Raw genomic sequence first — 21,024 nt, 5'->3', positions numbered from 1 at the left:
CAGTTTCATAAAGACACACTAAGATGAATTCTGCATCTCAGCCTTCCCATTTGTAAGATCATGTTCAGACTCTGCTTTTTCATTGAATCACTTATTCATTTTATTCTGTTAACAAATATTTATTAAATACTGCGCTTGCCAGCACTGCACTCGGTACTGGAAATATAAGATAAGCTTGCTAAGTAGACAAGTGGGAGAAAGAAGCAGTTTAAAAAGAGAAACGAATCTAAACAAAAACTGATGCAATGAAAAGCACATGGTGTAAACCTGCATATAATTCAGGAAACCAGGAACACAGCATAGATTTGAGGGGGGGGGTGGGGCAGCAGGTACGATGGGAGAAGGGGGCAGGGAGTAGCTGGGAGTGAGGGGACTAGTGTAAGGCAAGCCTGGAAGGAGGAAGAAAGTAAAGAAGTTGCTGAAATTGCCAACAAAAGATAAAGGCCAAAACAAAGATATTTTAAGATTTGAGAAAAAGACTTAAAATACATGCCATCTGCTACAGATATAAATCAAGATGCACACTCATTTGTATGTGTAGGACAAAATGGGGGACATGGAACATCTGTAGATAACTTCCCCATCAGGAGAAAATTCACAAACATAAAATCATCACAGATCTCTATAAAAACAAATATAAAAAAATCAAATCCTCAAATATGAACATTATTGAGGTCACATTTTTCAAAACTATTCTTTTTTTTTTTTTAAATATCCTAAGTAATTCAGTAATAACATCTGACAGCCATTTAAGCTGAAGGTTTCACAAAGGCTTAAAACACTGGCTTCCTATGTTCTTTATTGCTCCATGAGGGCTATTTCACTCAATTATAATGACATTTCAATTTGGAATACAGAGTTGCGTCTCCCTTTAAATGTTAAATTGACTTGTTTTGGTACAAAAAGCATCCAGTATGCTCTATTACATGCAGGATTTTAAAAAGTGGCTCTAGCAATATTAATAGCTTAATACTTTAGTAACAATAGGGACTATTTTAGAATCTATCATTTGTTCTTAAACTATAACTTGTTTAAGGAAGAAAAAAAAAAGTACCTTCATACTCTTTATTCATAGCCCTGTCAGAAACTCCCTATGAACTCACTTTCTAAAATAAATATACATTTATCTAGTCTACATAGTTTATATAAAAATAAATCCTAAACAGAAAAGCCAAAAGGCTATAGCTTCAAGTAAGCTTGCATGGTGTAGGTACCCAACCATTATAAAACAGAAAATCATAATCAACTTCAAGATACTTGAAAATAAAGCAAAGTATTATTATTGAATTTGTTAAGTGGCCATGGGAGAAATGGGGTCTCAGGTAGAAGGCAAATTCCTAGTGCAAATGCCCACAGGACTTTCCCATTTGCAACAGGGTTGAGTAAGTTATTTTTGTTGTATTGAAACCTACCATCCATGGCATATTCGGGAACTTTGTTTCTCCTACACTCTCTTTAAACACAAACACTAATTGATATAAAATCTTCTATAATGATACTTGAGAAAAATCAAATGATTCAAGATAAATACCGGATCATTAAAGAGTAAGCGTCCAAATAACTGTTTGGCTTCCTCCAGGCTTCCCTCCAAGTAAACAGCTCCTAGATAAAAGGAAGAGAATGCCAAACGGAAGGCTGCATTAATATTCAAAGAAAATTATATGTCTCTATAAATAAAGCAAAAAGGCAAGCCAAAATTCACTCACATTAAAGAAAAAAAACTGACAAGACCAGAGCAACTATTTTAAAGGTAGCATCTTCCCTCTCTTAGCCAGGATTTGTACTATAAATTAGACTGAAATGTGAAATTCAAGTTACTAAAACCTAAATCCAATATTTTAAGTAAAAAGAGGCCTACTATGAACTATCATGTGAGGTATGGGTATGAACTTACTAAGGGAACTATGCACAAATACCGACTTTATGAGCATGTTAGGTTTTATTTTATATTTATAGTTTATGTTTTAGACCATAAAAAGACCTGATAAAACTTGAGCTCAGATCAATGAAGGCTTCTGCAAATAAAAATCAGGACAATCTCAGGGGCACCTGGATGGCTCAGTTGGCTGAGCTTCCAACTTTTTTTGGGGGGGGGGGGAATTCTATCTTTTTATTTTTTAATATATGAAATTTATTGTCAAATGGGTTTCCATACAACACCCAGTTCTCATCCCAAAAGATGCCCTCTTCAATACCCATCACCTACCCTCCCCTCCCTTCCACCCCCCATCAACCCTCAGTTTGTTCTCAGTTTTTAAGGGTCTCTTATGCTTTGGCTCTCTCCCACTCTAACCTCTTTTTTTTTTTTTTTCCTTCCCCTCCCTCATGGGTTTCTGTTAAGCTTCTCAGGATCCACATAAGAGTGAAAACATATGGTATCTGTCTCTCTGTATGACTTATTTCACTTAGTATAAGACTCTCCAGTTCCATCCACGTTGCTACAAAAGGCCATATTTCATTCTTTCTCACTGCCACGTAGTATTCCATTGTGTATATAAACCACAATTTCTTTATCCATTCGTCAGTTGATGGACACTTAGGCTGTTTCCATAATTTGGCTATTGTTGAGAGTGCTGCTATAAACACTGGGGTACAAGTGCCCCTATGCATCAGCACTCCTGTATCCCTTGGGTAAATTCCCAGCAGTGCTATTGCTGGGTCATAGGGTAGGTCTATTTTTAATTTTTTGAGGAACCTCCACACTGTTTTCCAGAGTGGCTGCACCAGTTTGCATTCCCACCAATAGTGCAGGAGGGTTCCTGTTTCTCCACATCCTCTCCAGCATCTATAGTCTCCTGATTTGTTCATTTTGGCCAGTCTGACTGGCATGAGGTGATATCTGAGTGTGGTTTTGATTTGCATTTCCCTGATGAGGAGCGATGTTGAGCCTCTTTTCATGTGCCTGTTGGCCATCTGGATGTCTTCTTTAGAGAAGTGTCTATTCATGTTTTCTGCCCATTTCTTCACTGGATTATTTGGTTTTGGGTGTGGAGTTTGGTGATGAGCTTCCAACTTTTAATCCCAGCTCAGGTCATGATCTCACGGTTCATGGGACTGAGCCCCAGGTCGGGATCTACACTGACAGCGCAGAGCCTGCTTGGGATTCTCTCTCTCTCTGTCTCTCTCTCTCTCTCTCTCATAAAAAATAAATAAATTTTAAAAAATCAGGACAACCTTTTTCTTTAATTTGAAATAACTATTTAACATTTAAACTGGATATCAAATCAAATAACATTTTAATTGGGTATCAAATAACTCTGGAGTAAGATAGTCCTATATTTTTGAAATCATATTTTTATATCTGTCTTCAGAAAGGCATTTTTTAAGTAAAACATTAAGACACTTAGTCACCAGGACTTTTGATGAATAAATACATTTATTATTTGTCCATAGTTATAGTAATAATAATAATAATGAGGAGGATAGTAAAATAATAGCAATGAGGAGGATAGTAAAAGTAGCAGTAGTGGTTTGGGGACTACTCAGGCCCTAGGCAAAGTGCAAAGCATTTTTGCATTCTTATCTTCACCTTCATAGGACACCTCAGTAAAGAGTGTTACAAAAGATTTATAGGACTTGGGCTTATAGTAGGTGATTTGGGGAAGGTTTAAGGAAATGGAACTCTGAAGGGGTGGCTGCCAGGATTGCATATTAAGATTCTCACAATTCTGTGAGATAAGTGATCCTATCTCCATGTCACAGATGGGGAAACTGAGGCTCAAAGAGACTCAGTAACTTGGTGAAGACACAGTGCTGATAAATAAAGCAAAAAGGAATTGAATCATGTCTGCCTGGCTTGGGAGCCAACTGTAACACTGTCAAAATTATTATGTGTACAGAGCACAGTAATTCCATGTGACACATTCTCTGAAAATAGACATATTTGTGCAAAACAGACATAGCTGTGAAAAGACTGTGGATACTAATTATTAAACATTCTCTTGTTACCATCATCAGTACAAAACTATAATGGGATGCTTTTATACTCATTTTCAAAGGAAGAAGGAAAAATTGATAAGGAAGCACAAAGGCCTTTGAAACATAAAATGTACTCAATCATTTACCTAAAAAAAAAAAAAAAAAAAAAAATCAAGGAATTGTCAATCTACTGTTATATTTCACTGTAAAGCATACTTGCAATCACGAGCTCATTAACTCTTCCTAACTTTCCTGTGCCAATAGCTAACTATATTCTGGTTATAGTAAAAAAGAAACCGAGGAAGTAAAGTGTCTGCATCAGTCTTGCTTCAAGTGAGTAAGTAATAGTTACATAGACTCAAGCCCTGGGATTTAAAAAATGCAGTGTTTTCAAGATGTTGAAGTCAGAAAATCTTGTAAATAGTTTAAAATGTGATTAAAAACAGTGTTAGGGCCTCAGAAGCAACCTACTTACTGTTTATTTATGCATGTGGTCCTGAATCAAATCTGGAAAGTAATCCATCTACATATTAACTTACTTCAGTTCAATTCAGTATATACTAACCATGCACGTACATGACATCAGACACCAGTTCAGGCATGGGGAATGCAAGAAAAGAAAGCAAGACTGCTGCTCTGGAAGAGCTACAATAACCACAATACGTGAAGTTAGTGTTCTACTAGGGACCTCACACACTTCGGAAACAACTAACTTTGTCCCAAGTTTCCACACTGAATTTTATATGGTCTCCAAACATTTTAAGCATACAAGAAATTAGATTATAAAAAGAGAAATTACCTATTAATGCTTCAAAACAATTAGCCATTGCATGTCGAAGGTCTGATTCCCTACAAAGGTCAGGTCCATGAGCATAAAGCATAAAACGATCCAGTTCAAGTTTCTACAAAATTCAAAATGACAATAAGAAAGAAAGAATCTGACGAAGTCATAACTGCAACAACTCTACATCTCCTGGGGGTAAGGGGTTATGGATACAAATTAATTGGTCTTATGTCAATAAAGTAAGAGAGTTTAGCTTGCCATTCATTAGGAGTCCTTACATATGGTTCAGATCTGACTAATCTCAACCTTTCCCCAACTAGGCTTCTATGAACTCTGATGTTTCAACTCTGATGGTTCAGAACTGATCAGATCTGAGTCTAATTCCAAGTTCAGACCAAGCACTAGCCAAAGCTGGAAAAAGACTATGCTATAAGACCATGGGCCTTTGGGGTCACCCAACATGTCTAGAGACACAAATCTAACCCAAAGTCAACCTCTTTGATTCCCAATTTATATGGTATTGATGTCTGTACTATACAGAACAAATTTGTATGTGGCAGAACCAATGGGAACCCTTGGAAGATTTCAAAATGCCTTGTATCTCTAAATCTTTTTTTTTTTTTTTTTTTTGTAGTTTGGATTAAGGATTTCTGTGGCCCTTTATCTCTGTATCTGTGGCCCTTTATCTCTGTACTTGTGTCCACTCTGTGAGGTCTCTGTACTCATCTTTCAGAAGGCTCAGTGAAATCTGAGCAACAGGGTTGGATTCACCTTAAGGGCTCCTGGACTATTGTTTGTAATGAATTATGCTTCTTTTTTTTTAATTTGGCCTCAGAAAAGTTTAGAACCAAATTTGTGGCCAAGATCTGGAAATTGTGTAGGACTTATGAATATATCTGTGTAGAGTAACTTCGCTTCTGGCTTCATTTATTTTCCTGCATATTTTCTCTTTACTTTGAGTTAAGTCCTACTGATTTCTTACCCTATTATATTATAAGACACAAATCAAGTCCTTTTAGAACTAGACACAGTATGAATGATTTTTTAAAATAAAACTCCTGAAACTGAATAAATGGAAATCACAATTCTTCCCATAAAAGGAGAAAAATACAAACATTGCATATGCATGCAATAAATCTGTTTCCATTACCCTATAATTCAGTTCAATAAATTCTTACTAAACAGGAACATGCTATGTACTATGGAACAAGTCACAAGTTAATGAACCAACTAGGACAATATAAGTCTTATCAGTCCTCAAATAGGATACTCAGATTTCGTGTGTCTCAGTGTATTTTAATATCCATATCCATTTACACTGGAAAAAGAGACAATACAAATCAGACATATGTGCTATCAGTATTCTGTACTGCTACGAATTCATGAGTACAAAATATATTCAAATGAGTTTCGACTACCACAAATGCAACAGCAGGAAACACATCTTTTAAAAAATTGATCCCTAAGTGCAAGAGCTTATGCTAGAATATGTAAATTTCACCTGTTGCACAACTTCACTGGGAAAATCCAATTGTCTGCTAATCTCTGGAGCCCTGTTTGAGAATAGACTGCAAGTCATGTTTTATATTACAAACAAGTCTGGAATGCTATGAATTTTCCAACTTTTCATAATCCCTGCTCTACATCTTTACTTTTTCCCGTAGGCATTAGTGGAACTTTTAAAAAGGAGAGTGGTGTTCAACTGGTGCTTGTGTTAAAAGTTCATCTATCTGTGGAGAGCTGACCTGAGCTTTCATTAGATTCTCAGAGATTCTCAGCAATCCTCTGTCAAGTACTTCCCTCCCAAATGGTTCAAACCACTGGTCTAGACAGAGGGCAAGGCCACCACTGCCTTCTGCTGGAGCAGATGAATGTTGAATGCTATGGGAGTGTCAGTACTTGGGGTGGAAGAAGAGCATACAGAAAAGTGAAGGGAGAAACTGGGCAAATTAACTCGCAGGTTTGTACATACCCCAGGTGTCACATAACAGTTTCTGTTTTCCTGCTATGGCAATTTTTCAAACTTTGTAAATGTCCTGCCTACAACTGTTTGAAAAACAATCCATTATATCTTAAACTGAAAAAAAAATTGGGAGGGGGTTGATAACTACTTATTAACATTTATTTCCAGTGGACATTTATGTGCCCTGTCAGGAAACATTTTGACAATTAAAGCAACGAAACATTGAAGTAGTTGTACGTAGGGTTGTAGAATTTCACTCATTGTGAAGCTCCTAAAACCAAGTTGGCATACATGTCGCCTATAGTTTTTCATTAATGTGTCATTACTTGCATTCTCAAATGCCATCATTATGATGATGGTATTACATAAAATTAAATAATACACTCTTGCTAACATAAAACCAGAGGCTAAAATTAACCATTTTGAATATATTAAATGCTTTAGCAAGATCAAATTAAGAACCAGGATGGGTTTAATCCAGTCTTTTCTATAAAATGAAGAAAAAAAAAAAAGAAAAAGAAAGCAAAAATCAAGGGAAACTCAGAAAAGTTTTTCCAGTGAATCAATGATTGGTGTTTGGAGATTTAAAAGCCACAGTTTCCCTTACTACTGAATAAACACACAGGTCTTTAAAATGTCATAATTTATAATGAAAACAGTGGTAGCAACAATAAAACAACAAACTCCTACTAATTTATTTACCTCTTTCTGTGATTACTACGAACAAGGATTATGGCAAGTACTTTACAAAGTGAATTCTTCAAACTCAAACGATAATATTGGGGCACCTGGGTGGCTCAGTTGGTTAAGTGTTCGACTTCAGCTCAGGTCACGATCTCATGGTGTGAGTTCGAGCCCTGCATAGGGCTCTCAACTAATGGTGTGGAGCCTGTTTGGCATTCTCTCTCTCTCTCCCTCTCTCTCTCTCTCTCTCAGAATAACTAAAGAAACTTAAAAAAACAAAACCACTCAAACAATAATTTCCTTTCTTACAACCACCCTGAGTGGCAGGCACTGATGTCATCTCCACTTTACAGATGAGAGAGCACAGGCTTGGAGGAAAGACAACAACCTGCCTAGGTCCCCCTCACCCCACTGTTTGTAAGAGGGGCGTGGACTGGAATCCTGGTGGCCAATTCCAGCGCCTGAATTGGTTTGCTCTAATTTACTGTCCTAAGACACCATATAGAGACAGGAAGATCAGATAAGATAATGTAAATAAGTAAAATGTCCACCATGAATCTAAACTGAAAAGAGTCAAACAATGAAGTCAATGTGGCTGGCTGGACAACCTAAACCCTAAATCTTAATTACTGGGATTTGTGATATCTGGGAATTCTCAAACATCTAGAAAGTATCCCTTGTGGGTATAAATGGGCAGGCATATTTCATTCAAAGCTATAATGCTGCTTATTAGCGTAAATTAAAGACAAATGCCATACAGAAATTTTACACAAAGGGAAGATACAAAATATTTCATTTCTTTGCTCTGTTCTTGTTCTTTTTCCCCAAATGTTTAACTCTATTCACGCACATCTGTCAAATTTTTCCTCTTCTGTTATCAAGTTACTTCACCATGGAGTTCATTAGTTGCTGGTGAACTCACAAAGGTAACAGAACTAATAAGACTGAATCTTTAAAACCCAAACAAAAAAAAATCCTTCCCAGTCTATAAAATATTAAACTCTTAATATACCCTAAAGAGTTACTTATTCAAATGCAAAATTATGCATGGAATGAAGAAGAAAACTTCCGACTTTACCACAAATGCTTCAGATGTTTGACATACCTTTGCTAACATGGCAAGGTGCTGATTCTGAACAATGGCGGTCCGGTAAGTTGCTAATCCTCCTTCTTCCAGACTAGGAAACAAGTAGTACAAATGGACACTGCAAAAAAAAAAAAAAAAAAAAAGGTACATAAATAAATATGCATCACAACCTTCTGTCTGTAGCTCCAAGTTACAAAAACAGGCCTGGCACACAATATCTGCACAACAGATATCAGCTGTGTTGAACCAAACTGAAGGGTTTGATTAAAAGTCTATGAAAGTTAAATAGGAAGCACAGTATATCTGAATGTACTAAAACCCAAACAGCACCATTCACTCCTATTTTCACATCTACTTGTGTTAAAAGACTTCTCTGACAAATCTGATGACAACAAAGACCTGAGCGGTTGGTCATGGACTGCTAAGAGCAAATTTATGTGACACTCAGATACCAGGCCTGGAAACAAATACCTTTGCTGGGGCTGAGTTATGAGTAGCCTCTGAAGACAAGCCTGGAAGCCCCGAGCAGGCAGCAGTGGTGGCATATCCTTTACAAATACAACAGGGACAGGAACAGAACCAAGACTGGCCTCAAGGAAAGCCAAAGGGGTTGATGGAAAGCATGGAGATTTGGAAGAAGGCCACATGGACAGTTGCACCATGACAGTAACTGCCGCTCCTAAATCTCACCCCAGTTTTTAGGATCTGCTGTTGGTTGGGGCAGCTAGCTTGTTTAGTCCTATTGTGTCCAGTGAGAACAGGCTTGGAGAACAGCCCCCTCTGTCTCATTATGTCCTTTTTGGGAAAAGAAATGACCCAGAAAGAATACAAATAGCTCAAGATAGTTCCCAGAGAGGTACATGTTGTCTCCCTTTAAAAGAGAGACCCTGTGGGCTTTCCTACCCCTACCCCTGAATTAAGGACACAAACACACTTCTGGAGAGAAAATACATACAAATACACACATGCACGTACACACATATGCATACCAAAATCTCGTCGTTAAAATTACTTCCCTTGAGATCAGAAAGAGTGAGAAATGGATTAAAGACAAATCCTAGAAAATGAAATGACATTTTAAAATATCATCCCCTTCTCTACAAATTGAATATAAGCTCTGAAGCATCGAGACCAAGACAAGCTGGATCTCTTGTGGTTGTAGCAACTTGAACATAAACTTGACAGGACAAAGACACTAGCCTTTCATCTTATAATCTTGTGCATTACAGCGTCAGTGAGTACAAGTTATCAGGGCAAGAGCCACAGACAGATAGCTTGCAAGCTGTACGGAAGAGACAAAATACATTGTGTTTCAATCCCTTATTTAGATAATTACAAAGAGGGTAACAGAGTAAGTATGTTACCTATAAAATGTAATTATTAGGGGACAGCAGAAAACCCTCCTTACCTGGTCAGAAATTCAACAACAGCGTCACCTAGGAACTCCAACCTTTCATTGTGATTAATCCTGTAGGAAAATTTTAAAAAATCACTTAAAATAGCAAACATCTACATTCCCTCCCTCTCTTCTCAAAGAAAAGACACATGAGAGCTCCTTTTGTAATTGAAACACTCTACCTTATTCTTCATAATCAAAAGCACTGACCACCATCTTAGTCGAAGTATGGCGCACCTACTGGGTAAGGGAGGGGGCATTCTATCGTACTCTGTACTTAAGGCCTTCCTACCTGAGGGCTTCCTTCCCCTGGGAATCAGATTTAAAGTGAGGAGTTATCACCCTAACAACTGTGAATCTTTCCACACTGCTAAAAGGTGGGTAAGAGAAAGGAGAATGCATTCTAATGAGTTAGAACTGAGCACTGAAAAAGATTTGGTACAATGTTCTAAGAACAGCTTCCCATTGCCCAAACTCTAAATTTAACTTAGCATCTAAAGTCCTTCAAAAGAGGCCTAACCTATTTTTTCAAGTCCCAGTATCCACTGGTATCCTCTCCCACTTATGTTTTGGGCTCCTGCCCCCAAACTGTGTGGTACTCTCTGAAAAGGGCATATGCCCTAAAGCTTTCCACCATTGCTCCTGTGCACTGAGCCTACTCATTCCTCAAGGCCTACCAAATGCTGCTTCTCTGTGAATGCTTGCCCGAGGGCTCTCATCTAAATCAATACTCCCCCTTCAGTGCACATCACACTTTATTTACACCTTCATCGTGTGATGAAGGCACATCTCCCAGGCTAAGTTCCTCATATCCAAGTGTAAGGCTGAATGACCGGGAAGGTAGTCCATAGGAAACCTCTGTCTGCCTCTCAGAAAGTCCAGCACAGCCACCTTCCCTCAGTGCTAAAGCAGATCGCTACCTTTGGCTGAGCAGAGATGTGACATGATCTGGTTCAGGTTTTTAAAAGGCCACCCTGGCTGCTGTGCGAAGAAAGCGTGCAGGGTGACAAGCACTGAGAGGGGTACTGTGGCTGTCTGGTGAGACATGACGGAGGCTCAAGCTGGGAGGAAATGGTGGGGAAGGTGAGAAAAGAAAAGAATGAAGGTCAATACCTAGATTTTGGCTTCCATAGCTGGGTGAAAGGTGGTGCCATTTACTGTGAGGGGAGGACCAAAAGGAACAGGTTTGGGCAGAAGCAGGAGGTGCATTTGAAGAATGTTTACTTTGAAATGTCCATGAAACATCCAAATGGGGAAATCCAGTATCTATGATCCTACTGTTCACGGGCAAGAACAAAGCTGGTAATAAATCTTTAGGAGTGGTCAATGTTTAGACAGGATTTTGGGCGATGGAACTGGATGATACTACCTATATAGAGAATTAAGCTAGCAAAAAAGGATCTCAGGACTGAGCCCAGGGGAGGGCCACACTTGAGGTCAAGCAGAAGAAAAACCAGCAAAGGAGAGGGGACTGGTTGGGGAGGTGGGCGGAAAAGGAGGCCAGTGTTATCCCTCAGCAAACAAGAACAAGCGTCAAGAAAGAAACGGATCCAGGTAAGATGCAAAGAGAGCATGGATGTGATGCTGAGGACACTGTTAAGGCCACTGGAGTGGGGGGCGGGGGGGATCATCTCTGTGAAACAGAAAAGACAAACCCGATTCTGATTAGAGTAGGCTGCAAACTAACGTGTGTTTGAAGCCTCTTATGGGAAGAACCCGGGTTCCTGTTTCAGGGCTAGCGGCAGACAAAGAAACTATGGGTCTGGAGGATTATAACAGAAGGAAGCCAGGAAGGGTGGTGACAACAGTGACAGGGAAAGGAGAGCACACCAAATCCCTGGGACCTGAGCAATGAAGGGGACAGACCTGGGCCTGGGCAGGATCTCACCTCCCTAACTCCAGGGTTCTCCTCATCTTCTGATACTGACCCTCATCTTCTTCAAAAATTCAATAGCTGACTATCAAGTCCAAACCTGCCTGGTGTTCAAGGCGATTCTTTATCTAGTCCCACAGTAACCAGCCGTTTCATCTACTTTCAACAGCAGTTCACGACTCTAAGTTGACCAGACACACCACTGCTTCTCCCTTCCATGTTACCTCTCCCAAATCCTGCTTGTTCTTAATGTCAGCTGGGGGCCTGCCTGAATACTGGAGCTCCCGGGAGCACCCCTAGCCCCACGTGACTTAAGCGTTTATCACTCAATTTATAACAAAATTATATACTATCTTTTATTGTTCACTGCCTCATGTATGCCAGTTTAGTTTCCTTATTTCCTGTTTATTTATTTTTTGAGAGTGGGAGTGCAAGTACCTGAGCATGAGCAGGGGAGAGGGGCAGAGAAAATGGGCGGGGGGGGGGGGGGGGGGGGGAGGGAGGGAGGGAGGGAGGGAGAGAGGGAGAAATGATCTTAAGCAGGCTCCACGTCCAGTGTGGAGTCCAACACGGGGCTCGATCTCACAACTATGAGATCATGACCTGAACCAAAATCAAGAGTCACACACTTAACTGACTGAGCCACCCAGGCACCCCTAGTTCCCATATTTAAAATCACCCTATAGTTTCCATACATGTGGAAAATTTTTTAAGATAGTTATTTATAAATTAAATGACTCCTGGCTACCAAATCATCTACTTGGTAACTTGAGTTCAACTTTATATTATCTCACATATCTCATAATTTAATTCTTCCACCCTACCATGCCTCCACATTTTTTTTCATTCCTCCACATTTTAGAATTTTAAAGGAAAAATAAAAATAATAGGAGAAAACTAGAAAGATATGAGCAACAAAGATATGATTCTGAACTTTCATTTCAATATGTCCTTTATTTATGTGAAAAAGGCATTCTGGAAAGCAGTTAATAGTCAATAATGGAAAATGCAGGGGAAAAAAGTAAACAATTTATAGCTATGATGAAGAATTCATAATCTAATAGCTTACAGAAAGAGAAGAAAGAGAAAGAAAGAAAAGGAAAAGAAAAAAGCCCTCAAACATATTTTCCTCAGTCTTACCTACTTTGTATTAGATTTTAGAAGACTTTGTTGCTAATCCATTAGCCAAGAATAAGTAAACATTATATTTTAAAAGTATGTTTTAGAAGCTACTTGATACTGTGATTTTGTTTTCCAAATAAACCAAAACTCCAAAAGTGTCTGTCATTGTTCTTAGCGCATCAAGGAGTAGAGGCCCTGGTTAACATGGTAACTAGGCCTAAGACCTCTTGCTAACTTAATTTCATGAAACCTAATAAACTGTTATCCTGAGAGATGATGGGAACAGCAAAAAGAAATGTTTTTATAAAGAAAGAAATTAGTATTACCCTATTCTCTTCCAAAAGTCAGTAAAATGAGAATAGCATTTTCTGTGGTGGAGACTATTTTTTTTGCCAATAGTTCAAAGCACTGTACAGAAAATCTGCTTAACATGGAAAGTAAGAAACCACACCTGGGGTGCGGACAAACCATATTTGGATTGTCTTATGCTTTATTAAACTGTGAGACATCTAGGAAAAAAATAAGACATCTGGTCAAAGAATAATAGCTGCTTTGAGTCATATACTATTTGAATGAAGTCATATTGGCATAAATTTTACTTTAATTTGTTTTATAAACTTTCAGGACAAGAACTATGTCTAGGATTTTAATAACCACAAAGTTAGACTATTATTATTTAATGTGTTAAAAATACAAGGTCACAGTTTCAAACAGGTTTATTCAATAGTGAGTCTGCCATCTACTAAATAATTTGCTCATATCCAGCGTATGTTTTTCTGTGTCTACACTGTGACTAAATGCTGGCCGTGAGTCACAAACAAAAATGGGGATTAAATACCACTTCAGTTCATTATTGTAACGGACAATTCCTAATTCAACGGTTTATCTAGAAAAAAATGGACACACCGAGCTGCTAGTCACTTGACTGCAGAGGCCAAGCTTTTGTTCCTTCTTCTATTGTTTCTACACTCTTTAATCACCCTCTTTATAAATGCTAACTAGTTCCAAGAGGAGATGTTTACTGAGCAATAAACACTCCATTTGTTTTTGAGAACTGAATCAGCAAAGGCATTATGAAATCTAGACTAAGTGTATCATTTATACAGCACATTTGGCCTGAGGAATTCAAAGCACTTTATAAAACATAACGGTCTCCCTGTAACAGTAATTCCTGTAAGGTGTCATTTACTTCATGGAAAACCATCTTGGGATGGGCCAAGTCCAAGGGTGACTACTACAGTGACAGCATGGACATTTTCCCACCTTTGCATTTCAGGCCTTAACCAGTGACAGGTAAAGTGAAGCTAGAAGGGGTGCTAGAGATCAGCTGAACCTTCCACCCAATTCAGGAATTCTATTCATTACAACTGTCTGGACACTTAGGGAGTAGGGAGGTCAGAGAGCTACTAGATCTGAGACTCACTGGACATAGGGATCCCAGGATAAGCATCTCTGGGATTTTACTTGAAATTATTTAAGACAGCAAATCTACTCAGTAGAATTCACATATACTCAAGCATGTTTTACTGTCTTTAATGCGAGATACTTAGGTATAATTGAAACTTTTTAACTACCACCACTTCTTTAAACACAGAGACATTAATAAATAGTCCATACCTGTCTCTACAAATCAAAAACAAAATAAAACAAGGCAGCTCATTTTTATTTTTGAGAGAACGTAAGCAGCGGGAGGAACAGAGCGGGAGACAGGGATAGAGGATCTGAAGCGGGCTCTGCGTGAACACCAGCGAGCCCAACATGGGGGTTGAGCTCACGAACCAAACCGTGAGATCATGACCTGAGCCAGTCAGACACTCAACCAACTTAGCCACCCAGGGCCCCGTGGCAGCTTATTTTTCTATTAACAGTCTTCTCGCCCCTCTTTCCTAAAGGTCTTACTGATAATATATGGATTACTTGAATGCCACCTAAAGTTTAATCTTTCAGAGACCCTTTCTGTGGTAACATTTCATTACAATCTACAGAAGTTAAATATAATTATAGAACTGAGATTTATGTGGTTAAACAGTGACACTTCAAAAATTAAGGGTGGCATATTCACATGAGATGATGCCATCATAAGAGTTAATTATTTTATAGTTTTGATAGGCAGACATATTTTTATTTAAGTCTTCATGCCTTTTTGTAAATCCTAGCCAGTGTCAAATCAGGTTATATAAGATACTAAACTGCCATTTAAACCTCTACTGATGGCTCTGACCATGACCCTTAACATCAAGTTTCCCTATTTCTAGGGAAATGTAAACAAGTAAATAACCTGAGAGGAAAGTATTATCACGAATGGCATTCTTTCTTTAATACTTACTTACTGAGCTTCTGCTCTATGCAAGGCACTAGTTGCAAACAAAACAAAACAAAACAAAACAAAACAAAACAAAACAAAGAAAAAGGGTATGACCACAGACCTTCAAAATGCTTACACTAAAGAAAATAAGCCCATCACACAGAGTTCCAGGGCATTCCAGGGGGAGCTGTATAATGACTGCTGGTGTTTGGGGAAGGGAAAGGGTACACCAGATAGCACAGTAAAGTACCTCAGTCTTACTGGTGTGTAGGTAGCCACAGGGAAAAGAAAGGTGTACCTGGAACACTAGCCTGGGGCCAGATCACAGGTGCTGGGATTGCCAGGTGGGGAGGTTCAGACTTATCCAGTAGGTGATGAGATCTCATTAAAAGCTTTCAAGCAGGTTACAGCTAAAAACTAGAATTGAGACGGGCATCTGTGTGGCTCAGTCAGTTAAGTGTCCACCTCTTGATTTCAGCTCAGGTCATGATCTCATGACTCATGAGATCAAGACCCACATCGGGCTCTGTGCTGACAGTGCAGAGCCTGCTTGGGATATTCATTCATTCATTCTCTCTCTCTCTCTCTCTCTCTCCCCCCCCCCTTCCCCTTCTCTCTCTGCCCCTGCCCCTGCTTGTGTGCATGCTCTCTCTCTCCCCTTCCCCTTCTCTCTGCCCCTGCCCCTGCTTGTGTGCATGCTCGCGCTCTCTCTTTCTCTCAGAATAAATAAACAGACATAAAAAAATACTAGAAGTAAGGCTCCAGAAATAGCCAGGGGACTGAATGCAGAGGCAGTATGAGGGCAGAAGTGGCAGAATGTGGTCACTAACTGCAGTGCAGGATAGACAGGGGTGGGAGGAGTGGTTTCCAGGAGGATCAGGAGAAGGATTCGATCAAGAGCCCCTCCTCTCACCCTTCTCTTCTGCCTGTCCTGCTCCTCCACATTCCTATTTCCATTAGTACCTCACCCTTTCTCTTTTTCCTTTCTCAAGTTTGAGGTTCTGAGCAAGCTTGTTTGGGAGGAGATACAACCACTGACACTTGCAATTTGATAGTTTTTTTTAAATTAATTTATTTGTTTTGAAAGAGAGAGAGAGAGAAAATGAGTAGGGAAGGAGCAGAGAGAGGGAGAGAGATCCCACGCAGGCTCTGCACTGACAGCCTAACACAGGGCTCGAACCCACAAACTGTGAGATCATGACCTGAGCTGAAACCAAGAGTCAGACACTTAACTGACTGAAGCACCCAGGTGCCCCGACAGGGTTTACTTTAAAGATACACAAACACTTCCAAGGAGCAGGGACAACTGCATCCCGTTTTAAAATAGCAAACTAAGAAATAAAGGAGAGGGCAAATCATTTCAAGTGAACTCAATTATTCAAGTGCATAATATAAAACTGACCTATAATCCCTAAACAACCACCAGAGCTATCCTCAGCCCCACAGCAGACTAAGTATATTTTGTTTTGACCTTGAGTGAAGCACTTAGCAGAGTATCTTTTACATTAAGTTATTTATGTTCATAGCACTCTTACCCCACCTAAGGTAGTCACACCTTCTGGTGAGTGGGGGCTTTGTCTCACTTGCCTTTAAATCCTCCAAAATACCTACAAATTACCTCAAACTCAAAAGGTACTTGATAAACGTCTGTTGGATTAAACATGTATGAAGAGCCATGCACAGCGGAGACCGCTGGACAACCACAGTCCAGCCGTAGCAGACGCTGCCACCAAAGAAGCGAGGAGGCTCTCACTGAACAGAAACCTGGGGTCAACCCCACATCAGCAATAAGCAATAATCAGGAGGCTCTCGACACAAGCAGCAAAGGACACATGATATCTGTTTATTCTCTATCATTTTCAACATGGTTGAGTTCAAAATGAACACGGTTTCTCAGATATCATTCCTTCTGCCACGGAAAGAAAGCCCTGTTCTTTGTGACGGAAAAAAAGAAAACAAATCGTGAGGTCTGAACAACGCTATCAGAGACAATTTACGTACCAACAACTATGGTTGGGGTAGATGAGACAAAGATAACTTAAGCTCATGCTTTCATCAGTGTAAAGTACACGTGTAGGGCATGTGTAGCCTTGCCTTTTTCAAAGGGGCCGCAGGGAACTCAGGGTTCCACTTATCAAAACACAGAACTGGTCATCTGGAGACTCTACAATATAGCAGGGTAAAAGGAAACCATGGCCACACCGTCCCTGAGGGTGTGATTAAGGGCTCTTTTAATTAGACAGCTCTTTTCTGATCTTAGGCTCTCACAGAATACCATAGTAAGGCGTATGATCATCTTCAAACGAAAATTTTAAAGTTTCATCCTGCCTTTCTTTTCACCTCTTGATTGAAGAGGAAGATAGTATGGTCTATGATAATTTCAAAAGAGAGCAACTCAAGGCAAGCCAATTTAAAAAGAAAAGTAACAGACGAAGAAAGAGGTAGAAAAGGAAGTTATGCTAGCTATGGCTGGCCATGCTCTTGGCTGTGGAAGCCAGTTATGAGCTGCAGCAACGGTCAACCCTGTCACTTCTATCCCGGCTCTACCCACCTTTAATCCATTTAAGTCTGGATCCAAGACGGATAAGCCTGGCTATTTAACTTCTCAACTGTCCATTTTAAAAAGAAATCTGCCCTCTAGCAATCTCTATTGGCTTTCAGAGTATAACCCACTGTGTTTTACACACAAAGATAAGCTTCCTGAGGGCAACATCAGAGACTCTTCAGCCATTAGGCAATTGCCTCCATTAGTTTTCCAGGGGTGTTAATGAGTTTAGACCCAATCCACTTCCTTTCCAGATTCTTCAGGGGCTTAAGGCCACACAAAATTAAGAATGTTAATATATGAGAGTATCCCTTAAAATCAAGAAAGACAATAATGAGAATTAACATATAAAAATTTCCAATCCATTATATAAGGCCAGTATTATCCTAATAATAAAACCAAACAAAACATCACAGAAAAGGAAAACTACAGACCAATAACTCTTATGACTATAGACATAAAAATCCCCAACAATACTAGTAGATTAAATTTGTAGCATATAAAAAGGATTATACATCATAACCAAGTGAGATATATCCCAGGAAAGCAAGGTTTGTAGCATATAAAAAGGATTATACATCATAACCAAGTGAGATATATCCCAGGAAAGCAAGGTTGGTTCAACATCAATGAACACAATATACCACATGAATAGAATAAATGGAAAAAAAAAAAAAAAAAAAAAAGATCATCTCAATAGCAAAAAAATAAATGAATAAAAAACAAAAAGAACATTTGACAAAATTCTACATACTTTCGTAATAAAAACATTCAGCAAACTAGGAACAGAAAGAAATTTCCTCAGCCTGATTAAAAGACATCTACAGGGGCACCTGGGTGGCTCAGTCAGTTGAGCATCCGACTTTGGCTCAGGTCATGATCTCACAGCTCATGAGTTCAAGCCCTGCGTCAGGCTCTGTGCTGACAGCTTGGAGCCTGGAGCCTGCTTCCGATTCTGTGTCTCCCTCTCTCTCTGCCCCTCCCCCACTCATGCTCTGTCTCTCTCTCTCTCAAAAATAAATAGACATTAAAAAAAAAAAAAAAGACATCTGCGAAAAACCCACAGCTAACATCAGACTCAACAGTAAAAAAATGCTTTCACCTAAAGATTTTAGGAAGAAGACAAGGACCCACTCTTACCACTTCTATTCAGCATTATACTGGAAGCTCTAGCCAGGGCAACTATGTTTAAAGAATGAAATAAAAGGCATCCAAAGTGGAACGGAAAAAACTAAAACCATCTCTATTTGTAGGTGATATGATCATATACACAAAAAAATACTACACAATCCACTAAAAAACTATTATAGCTAACAAAGGAGCTCATCAAGGTTGCAAGATACAACATCAATATACAAAAACTGATTCTATTTGTCTACAATGGCAATGAACAATCCAAAAATGAAATTAAGAAAACAATTCCATATATAATAGCATCAAAAAGAATAAAATACTTAGGAATAAATTTAGCAAAAGACAAAATGTACTCTTAAAACTATAATATAAATTAAATTAATTAAAGATGACTTAATTAGGGGCACCTGGGTGGCTTGTCGGTTAAATGTCCAACTCTTGATCTCAGTTCAGGTCATACTCTAATGGTTCGTTGAGATCAAGCCCCTTGTCAGGCTCCGCGCTCGCTGATAGCATGGAGCCTGTCTGGGATTCTCTCTCCTCTCTCTCTGTCCCTCCCCCCGCTCAATGTGTCGCTCAAAATAAATAAACAAATATTATAAAAATAAATAAATAAAAACACAATAATATTAGTATTTTAAAAAAAAACATGACTTGGGGTGCTTGGGTGGCTCAATCAGTTAAGCATTCAACTCTTGATTTTGGCTCTGGTCATGATCTCACAGTTGGTGAGTTCAATCCCCACATCGGACTCTGCACTGCACGGGATTCTCTTTCTCTGCCCCTCCTCCATTCATTCTCTCTCTCTCTCTCTCTCTCTCTCTCTCTCTCTCTCTCTCAAAATAAATAACCTTTACAAAATAAAAAAATTTTTTTAAATGATTTAAATAAATGTAAAGATATATAATGTTTAGGGATCAGAACTTAATATCAAGATGGTAATCATTCACAAATTGATCTACAGATTCAATATAATCACTACCAAAATCCTAGCTGGCTTCTTTGCAAAAATTGATAAGCTAATCCAAAATTTCATGTGGAAATGTAATGGTTCTTGGATAGCCAAAACAAACTTGAAAGAAGAAGAAGAGGAAAAAAAAGTTGGAGATCTTGCATTTCTTATTTTCAAAACTTACTATAAAGTTAGTTATCAAGACAGTGTGGTACCAGCATAAGGACAGACATAAAGATCAACAGAATAGAACTGAGAGTCCAAAAAGAATCCTCACATATACCATCAATTAATTATCAACAAGGGTGTCAAGATAATTTAGTGGAGAAAGATTAGCATTTTCAACAAATGATGCTGGCACAACTGGATATCCACATCAAAAGACTGCAGCTGGACCCCTACACCACACCACACACAAAAATTAACTCTAAAATAGACCAAAGATCTAAATGTAAGAGAAAAAAACTATACAACTCTTAAAAGAAAAAAGATGTAAATCTCTGTGACTCCATATTAGGCAGTCGCTTCTTAGACATGACACCAAAAGTATAAGCAACACAAGAAGTAACAGAAAAATTGGACTTCATCAAAACTTTTCTTTGAAGGACATCTTCAAAAGAATGAAGAAACAATCCTTAGAATGAGAAAAAATTTTTGCAAATTTGCATCTGATGAGACTTATATCTGGAATATATAAAAATGATTCTAAATCAATAACTTAAAATAACCCAATTAAACACAGGAAAAGATTCCCAACAGATAGTTCTCTTAGGTAAGATATACAAATGGCCAATTAAGCACACAAAAAGATACACAACATCATTAGCCATCAGGGAAATACAAACAAAACCACAAATGAGGTAATACTTCCTACCTACTAAGATGGCTAGATTCACAAAAGACAGATGATAAAAAATGTTGGGAAAGATGTGAAGAAATCAGAACCTATTATATACTGCTTCTGAGAACATAAAATAATGCAGCCACTTTGGAAAACAGTCTGGCAGTTACTTAAAAGGTTAAACAAAGTTACCATATGACCCAGAAATTCCACTCCTAGGTATATACCCAAGAAAATCAAAATATATATCCACACAAAAACCTGTACACAAATATTCACAGCAATATTACTCATAATTGCCAAAAAGTGGAAACAACCCAAACACCCATCAACGATGAATAAAACATGACATACCCACACCATGGAGTATCACTTGACAATAAAACGAAACAAAGTGCTAACACATACTATAACATGGAT

General features: G+C 38.6%; 1 protein-coding gene across 7 annotated transcripts in view; it reads right to left on the bottom strand.

Annotated features, from left to right (window-relative positions):
- Positions 1 to 21,024, bottom strand: part of DROSHA (drosha ribonuclease III) — a 125,207-nt gene that overhangs the window by 27,855 nt on the left and 76,328 nt on the right. For all 7 annotated transcript variants that reach the window (XM_015544399.2, XM_007097443.3, XM_007097446.3 and 4 more), the window contains 4 exons: positions 9,845 to 9,904; positions 8,455 to 8,554; positions 4,718 to 4,820; positions 1,532 to 1,602 (listed from right to left, as the gene is read on the bottom strand). In XM_015544399.2, the coding sequence (XP_015399885.1) occupies positions 1,532 to 1,602; positions 4,718 to 4,820; positions 8,455 to 8,554; positions 9,845 to 9,904 (334 nt within the window). The remainder of the gene's footprint in view (positions 1 to 1,531; positions 1,603 to 4,717; positions 4,821 to 8,454; positions 8,555 to 9,844; positions 9,905 to 21,024) is intronic.

This window comes from Panthera tigris, chromosome A1 (genome assembly GCF_018350195.1).
Source record: "Panthera tigris isolate Pti1 chromosome A1, P.tigris_Pti1_mat1.1, whole genome shotgun sequence".
NCBI lineage: Eukaryota > Metazoa > Chordata > Mammalia > Carnivora > Felidae > Panthera > Panthera tigris.
The sequence above is the reverse complement of the archived record's forward strand: the minus strand, read 5'-3'. Positions and strand labels throughout refer to the sequence as shown.